General features: G+C 58.8%; 1 protein-coding gene across 1 annotated transcript; it reads left to right on the plus strand.

The window, feature by feature from the left end:
• The first annotated feature begins 1,653 nt into the window (after positions 1–1,653).
• Positions 1,654–7,979, plus strand: LOC114884029 (neuroligin-2-like). The gene is given in 9 exon segments (XM_029202531.1): positions 1,654–1,780; positions 2,551–2,787; positions 2,961–3,146; positions 3,269–3,461; positions 3,830–4,426; positions 5,227–5,518; positions 5,520–5,732; positions 5,735–6,086; positions 6,089–7,979. Coding segments are annotated over 9 exon segments (2,229 nt in total). The 3' UTR covers positions 6,121–7,979.
• Positions 7,980–7,985: the final 6 nt, after the last annotated feature.

Here is a 7,985-nt window from a genome sequence, read left to right on the forward strand (position 1 = left end):
AGAGGAGGGACGTTTTAGCTTTGGCCCCTCACTTGAAAACCCCTGAACTTCCCCACTAATACTTCATTCTCTCCCAGAGGTCAGACCCTGGCCTGCCAACCTGCCCTGCCATAGGCTTTTCTTGAGTCCTTATCAGCCTTCCTCAGGGGTCAATATTATGAAGACTAGGGGAGTCTGGCAGAGTTCCTGCTCCTCCCAGGCTGATATCAAAGGGCAACAGGGGCTGTGACAGAAGGCAAACATTCAGACCAAAGCCAGATGTGGAACTGAAGCAACAAGAGGAAAAGCAAGAGCATCAGGTAAAAATAAATAAATAAAATTTTTAAAAATCTCATTCCTCTCAGTTTATGTCTGAGAGCATGAAGAGCTTAGTAAAATCATAGCTCAGGAGCAACTTGTAAAGGAGAATGAGTGAGAAATTTGGGGAAATGTGGAGCAGATGTTCATATGGAGCTAGACTCTCAGAAAACTTTGTATCTATCATGGTTGTCATCAGCAACCAAGTAACATCAATGAGCCTTGGGAGTCATGAGAGTATAGTTCTGCTAGTTCAAAAGCAATTAGATTTGTTTGTGAGTCCCAGCAGGTGGAAGTTATAGGGAGACAAATTATAGCTGAAAATAAGGAAGATATATATATATATATATATATATTTTTTTTTTTTTTTGCGGTACGCGGGCCTCTCACTGCTGTGGCCCCTCCCGTTGCGGAGCACAGGCTCCGGACGCGCAGGCCCAGTGGCCATGGCTCACGGGCCCAGCCACTCCGCGGCATGTGGGATCTTCCCGGACCGGGGCACGAACCTGTGTCCCCTGCATCGGCAGGTGGACTCTCAACCACTGTGGCACCAGGGAAGCCCAAGACATTTGGACTGTTTTGAAACTTGGGAAATATAACATTTGAAAAAACAATTTTAATCTGGAGCAAAATAACATTTGAAAAAAACAAGTTGGCAAATTGATGACACAATCGAAACAGCAGAAACCTGCTACAGTTTCCAAAAAAAAGCCTGTCCGATGCAGAAAATGCACATTTGAAACAAATTAAAGAATTTGGACATTGTTGAAAACAGGGCCCAATATCTTGAAGTTTCACCACAAAATTTTGAAAAAGTGCAAAGAACTTTTTTCTTTTTTTCCAAAAACGGATCTTTTTGGTTTCTTGTTTTTTTGGGTTTTTTTTCTTTTCTTGTTGAATCTGCCCCAAGAGCTTCTTGTTTTTTGGTTGTTGTTGTTTTCTTTCTTCTTTCTTGATCCTCTTTTTTGTTGTTGGTTTTGAATTCTTGTCGCCCCAGCCCCCCTTCCTGCTCCTCCCCTTTCTGACTCCCCCTCCCCCCTCGCTGGGAGTGGAGGTGCTGGGTGGGGAGGAGCGGGGAGGAGTGAGGACGTTTAGGACAGGACCTCGGAGGGAAGGAGACCAGCCTGAACCGTTGGAAGGCCACTGGAGGTTCAGGAACAAAGGGAAGAATAGGATTGGGGGAGGACACAGAGAGGGCACTGCCCACCTAGGAGCTCCTGGCCAAAGTCAGGTGGAAGGAGGTGTTATAGAAGGTCCTAAGAGACAGGAGGCAGGAAGCTGTCTGTGGGGGGATGGAGGGGAGTGTCTCAGTGACCTGTTGGTTGACCTTCCGCCAGGAGGGAAGTTCCTAGCGGCATGAGGGAGGCGGGCAGAGGCACTGGGGACCAGCTGTGGAGGCCCAGGCCTGGATCTTATTTGCCCGAGTGCCCAGGCTGGTCAGAGATTGCAGGTGTCAAGAAAGAGGAGGGCCTGGAGGCCAGGGGTGACACCAGCACAGGCACTGTGGCTGCATCGTGGAGGAGCTGCAGGGGCAGGGACCCCGGCAAGCCCTCTCAGACTCCCACCCTCTTCCGGAATTAGTTACCCCTCAAGGGGCCTTCTACATATGGGAGTGATCATGGGATCCTTTGGGGACATGGCAAGAGAAGGGTCCAGAACTCAGGACTTAGGCCAGTTTGGGGGGTCCGAGACTAGAGCTGCACCCTGGCTTCATTAGGCAGGCTCTTTCCCACCCTGCCGCCTCCGGCCACAGTAATTAAGCTGGGGGTTGCCATGGTAACTGGGGAGGCGACCTAGAAAGGAGTTAGGGCGAGGAGGAGACCAAGTCCCCAGGGACCCTAGGGCCTGGCACCCCCTCACCCACAGACCAGGCTACCATGTGGAGCTGAGGCCCACGGCCTGAGTCGAAGGAAACGCCAGGACCCTCCCAGGATCTCTAGCTCCAGTGGCAGCCTTGGGAGCTCGCTCTTCCTAGGAGCAGGAAGGAGATTTGCTGTGTGTGTGTGTGTGTGTGTGGGGAGGGTTCCCCTGGGTCCAGCAGATGCCCTGAGGAGGGCCAGCCCCCAGCCCTGCCTCTGCTAGGCTTCTTGGAAGGTCTGCCAGGCATGGGGAGAAGTGCTGTAGGGCACACCGGCAGGAGGTGGGGAGGGATCTTCTGCCAGGGCTAGCTGGGGAGGGAGGGAGGGGGATCTGGTCTTGCCCCCCAGGGATGGGAGTGACATGTCCCCTGAGCTCTGGGCTGGAACTCAGCAGGCCTGGGAGCTGGGCGGTGCTGCTTCTGGTCTGACTGTGTCCTTGTCCCCCACCCCCGGCCCACCTACCTGCCCCCTCCCCACGCAGATATCCGGGACTCCGGGAAGAATCCGGTGATGCTGTTTCTGCATGGTGGCTCCTACATGGAGGGCACCAGGAACATGTTCGATGGCTCTGTCCTGGCCACCTATGGCAACGTCATTGTAGCCACACTCAACTACCAGCTTGGGGTGCTCGGTGAGGGTGGGCAGCCAACTCTAGGGGCTGGAGTCTGGGAGGAGGGCCTGTCGGCAGGGCTCCTCTAAACCCAGCAGAAGCAGAATGGCTTCTGGGTTGGACTGAGCTGCCCAGAAAGAGGGCAAGCGTGCTGTGACACACCCAGGAAGCCACCTTTCTACCTCTACCCCCAGGTTTTCTCAGCACTGGGGACCAGGCTGCAAAAGGCAACTACGGGCTCGTGGACCAGATCCAGGCCCTGCGCTGGCTCAGTGAGAACATTGCCCACTTTGGGGGCGACCCCGAGCGCATCACCGTCTTCGGATCTGGGGCAGGGGCCTCCTGTGTCAACCTTCTGATCCTCTCCCACCATTCGGAAGGTACCAGCCACCTCCTCAGCCTGTCCCTCTTGTCCCTTTTCTCACACCCCCAACCCCACCAGGTCCCCCTTCTCCTCCCTCAGGCTGATACAGCCCAGCCTAAAGCCTGCCGGTCCCACCAGGGCTGTTCCAGAAGGCCATCGCCCAGAGTGGCACTGCCATCTCTAGCTGGTCTGTCAACTACCAGCCGCTCAAGTACACGCGGCTGCTGGCGGCCAAGGTGGGCTGTGACCGGGAGGACAGCGCCGAGGCCCTGGAGTGTCTGCGCCGGAAGCCTTCTCGGGAGCTGGTGGACCAGGACGTACAGCCCGCCCGGTATGGGGGTGGGAGAGGGCCAGGTCCAGGCCTCCATTCTCCTTGCTGGTTCCAAGGAGGTTGAGGGTGAGAGGTGCCCGCAGGCCACAAGCATTCCATTTAGCCAGGAGAGGTGGACTTCAAGGCCCTCCCGGGGCCCTGCCTTCTCCCAGAAGCCTTCCCTAGGCAGAGGTGCCTAAAGAGAGCCAGTGTGCATGAGGCTCCATGAAGTGCTTGAGGGAGGACTTCCTCCTGAGAGGTCAAGTACCCTGAAGGGCTCAGAAGGTTTTAACTAGGGGAGAGGGGTCTTCTGAGCAGAGGACTCAGCAGGCTGTGAGCTGAGAGGAGGCCGGTGAACAGGTGATGAGACCTTGACCCCTTCTCCCCAGCTACCATATCGCCTTTGGGCCTGTGGTGGACGGTGACATAGTCCCCGATGACCCTGAGATCCTCATGCAGCAGGGAGAATTCCTCACCTACGACATGCTCATCGGTGTCAACCAGGGAGAGGGCCTCAAGTTCGTGGAGGACTCGGCGGAGAGCGAGGACAGTGTGTCCGCCAGCGCCTTCGACTTCACCGTCTCCAACTTTGTGGACAACCTGTATGGCTACCCGGAGGTCAAGGATGTGCTGCGGGAGACCATCAAGTTTATGTACACGGACTGGGCCGACAGGGACAATGGCGAGATGTGGCGCAAGACCCTGCTGGCGCTCTTTACCGGCCACCAGTGGGTGGCACCGGCTGTGGCCACCGCCAAGTTGCACGCTGACTACCCCTCCCCTGTCTACTTTTACACCTTCTACCACCACTGCCAGGCTGAGGGCCGGCCCGAGTGGGCAGATGCAGTGCACGGGGATGAGCTACCCTACATCTTTGGTGTGCCCATGGTGGGTGCCACCGACCTCTTCCCCTGCAACTTCTCCAAGAATGATGTCATGCTCAGCGCCGTGGTCATGACCTACTGGACCAACTTCGCCAAGACCAGGTGAGGGCCAGAGGGGCTGGGTCGCGCATCCCTGCAGGTCAGGGCACACGCCGCCTCCATCCTCAGCCCCTTCTCTCCCTCTCCTTCACACGGCCATCATTCCTCCATCAAGGCACTCTTGCCTTTTCGACTCAGACCCCTGCCAGACAGCTCCTCCGTGTGTGTTGGAGACGCAGAAGAGTTGGACAGGGAGGTCCCTGTCTTTTCTGGGGGGCAGGCTCACTTGGTGCCTTTGGCTCCGTGTCTGTCTCTCCTTCCCTCCCTTGCCCACCCAGCTCTCTCCTTCTCCTCCCAGAGCTCGGCCCGCTGTCTGAGTGCTCCCATCTGTGTATCTGAGTGTGTGTGAGGGTTTGTGTCTGTCTGTCTATTGCTGTCTCTGCCCCTCTCTCTTGAAATCTATTGATATCTCTGCTTGCTTTGATCTGGTTACTCTGTACTCGCTGGTTTCCCCCTGGCTGTCTCTCATGTCCTTTTGTGTCTCTGTTTCCATATGTCTCTATCTCATTCATTCTCAGACTCTGCCTCTGTCACTGGTGGTCTGTCTCTTCCCTCTCTGCCCCTCTGTCCTCATCTCAGACTGTCTCTGGCAGTCTGGCTTCATCCCTATTTGTCTGTCTGTCCGTCCGTCTCTGGCAGTTTCTCTGTCTCTTCGTATCCGTCTCTGTCTCTCTTCCCGTCTCCCCAGCTCTCTGCATCTCTGTCCATCTCTCTCCCCATTCCTCCCATAGCACGCCCCCACCCCTGCCTTTCATGGGAGCCTCACCCTTACTCCTCCTTTCCCTAACCCCCTGTGTCCACAGCGACCCCAACCAGCCGGTGCCACAGGACACCAAGTTTATGCACACCAAGCCCAACCGCTTCGAGGAGGTGGTGTGGAGCAAGTTCAACAGCAAGGAGAAGCAGTACCTGCACATCGGCTTGAAGCCGCGCGTGCGCGCCAACTACCGCGCCAACAAGGTGGCCTTCTGGCTGGAGCTCGTGCCGCACCTGCACAACCTGCACACGGAGCTCTTCACCACCACCACGCGCCTCCCTCCCTACGCCACGCGCCGGCCGCCGCGCCGGCCCCCTGGTGCCCCCGGCACTCGCCGCTCCCCCGCCTCCGGCCACCCTGCCGCCCGAGCCCAAGCCCGAGCCGGGCCCCCGGGCCTACGACCGCTTCCCCGGGGACTCCCGAGACTACTCCACGGAGCTCAGCGTCACAGTGGCCGTGGGCGCCTCCCTCCTATTCCTCAGCCTCCTTGCCTTCGCCGCCCTCTACTACAAGCGGGACCGGCGGCAGGAGCTGCGGGGCAGGCGGCTCAGCCTCCCCCCCACCCCCACCCCCGCCCCGGCGGCTCGGGCACCGGCGTGCCCGGCGGGGGCACCCTGCTCCCTGCTGCCGGCCGTGAGCTGCCACCCGAGGAGGAGCTGGTGTCGCTGCAGCTGAAGCGGGGCGGGGGCGTCGGGGCGAAACCTGCGGAGGCCCTGCGCCCCGCCTGCCCGCCCGACTACACCCTGGCCCTGCGCCGGGCGCCGGACGATTTGCCACTCTTGGCCCCCGGGGCCCTGACCCTGCTGCCCAGCGGCCTGGGGCCACCCCCTCCCCCGCCGCCCCCCTCCCTCCAGCCCTTTGGGCCCTTCCCCTCGCCTCCCCCAACCGCTACCAGCCACAACAACACGCTCCCCATCCCCACTCCACCACTCGGGTATAGGGGGCGGCTCGGGGAGGCTCCCCTCCCCGGCCCTCCCGGCCAGCTCAGAAGGCAGGGAGGAGGACTTGGCGACAGGCTTTTGTCGTGTGGAGCTGTGACACATCGAGGAGCTTTAGGTGGACATGGGTTTCCTCGCCGGGATGTGTGCGCTTCTCCCGCGCGGAGTGGCCCGTTCTCTTCTCTGGACCCGGGCCTTTGAACAACTGGGGGGGTGTTTTTTCCCCTCCGTCGTCTGGACACCCGTCTTCGGTGTGTGGGGACGTGGAAGTATTTTCCCACGTGGAGGTGTGCTTTCTCACGAGGGGGTGAGAAACCATGTGCAGTGTGAGGTTTTTTTTCCCGCCCTGGACACATGTTGGCTCCCTCAAAGAATTTCTGTGGGGATTTGTGCCCCCACCTCCTCCCTCCTCCCACCCCCTGGAGACCCTGGAAGTGGTGTGTTCACAAACAGCGACCCTTGGCCACGGGACGACGCAGGGTGGTGCCTGGGAAGTAGCGAGGAAATCACAGCCCCCCTGCCCTGCCCCCAGCCCTCCCGCCCCAGCGAAGCATGTGTATCCCCCGTGGCACAAGTGAGGTGAAGCACGGTCTCCCCCGGGCAGGCCTCGCCTTCCACAGATGACAGACACACATTCCCTGCCACGGGGAAGAGAGGAGACCTTGCATCCCTGTGCTGCCTGGGAACTTGTCTTCCCCTGGGTCCAGGATGCATTTCTGAGTGGAAACATGTTCTTGCGTGTGGATGTACGTTTTCCCATGCAGACGGCCCCTTTCTCTGCAGCACTTCCCTGCATCTTAGGGCCTCAGGCCCAGCACTTAACTTCTCACACAGCAGGTGTGAAAGGACTTCAAACTGACAGAAGCTGAGGGGGAGGGACAAACCCTGAGGAGATGAACAGACCCTAAGCTCTGCCCTTCCTTCCCCTAGAGTTCGGGGGGTGGGGTGTGGTGGGGGGCTGCGTGGCACCTGTCACCCACAGAGGCCGTGCATGTTTGACCAACATGCCCTTCTTCCCTCAGTCCTCAGACCATCGCTCATCCGTGCCAAACTGGTGAGGTGGGTTTGAGGGGCAAAGACCCCCCAAAACGTGCCAAGGATTCCTCAGCCCTGGGCCAGGGCAGGTAGGATACAGGAGAGGGGGAGGTGGCAGCTAAAGGGGTCCCGCCTGTGTCCCTCTTCTCGCCATGTCTCATCCCTCCCTCTCTGCCCCTGTTTTCCCTCCCCCCTTCGCCGTCCCCCTCTGAAGACATCCCTTCCTGGTCTCAAGCCAGCTTCTCCCCTCAGCTGCCCACCCCCTCCTTTGACCTGCCCCCTCTCCCCTGGGCCCCCAGGGCTGAAGGAAAGGAGCAGTGGAGGGGGGAGAGGAGGAGAGCAGGGGAGAAAGGCTTCCCCGGACAGGTTGGGGGACAGAACGGGGTCAGCTGTACTGAGGAACAGATGGAGGGGGCAGTGGGGGACGGCGCTTGGGCAGACACCAGCAGGAAGAATTTGATTTGAAAGGATGTGTGTAAGGTGACTGCCCAAAGAGAAACGGTTTGGGCCTCTGGGGAAAGGAACAATGTCGGGAAGGGTTTCAAGGGACACCAGCCGAGAAGGAGCCAATCCTCGTCTGCTGGCATTTTGTGGGTTCATTGGTGCCAAATTTGAATAGGGGGTGGAGTGCTGTCTTCCACTGACCCCCAAATCCCTGGTCTTGGCTCCCCAGAACTTTGCCTCCTGACTGTCCCTTCTGCCCCCACCTCCACCCATGGAAACTTAGTTCTTTTCCCACCCCTTCCCCTGCCTGGTCTAGCTCCTTTCCAAACAGCCCTGCCTTCTAAATGCTAGGGACCTGGGCCCTGAACCCTGTAGACAGATGCCCCCC

This window comes from Monodon monoceros, unplaced genomic scaffold (genome assembly GCF_005190385.1).
Source record: "Monodon monoceros isolate NGI ecotype Baffin Bay Population unplaced genomic scaffold, NGI_Narwhal_1 Contig4137_ctg1, whole genome shotgun sequence".
In the NCBI taxonomy this organism is placed as follows: Eukaryota; Metazoa; Chordata; class Mammalia; order Artiodactyla; family Monodontidae; genus Monodon; species Monodon monoceros.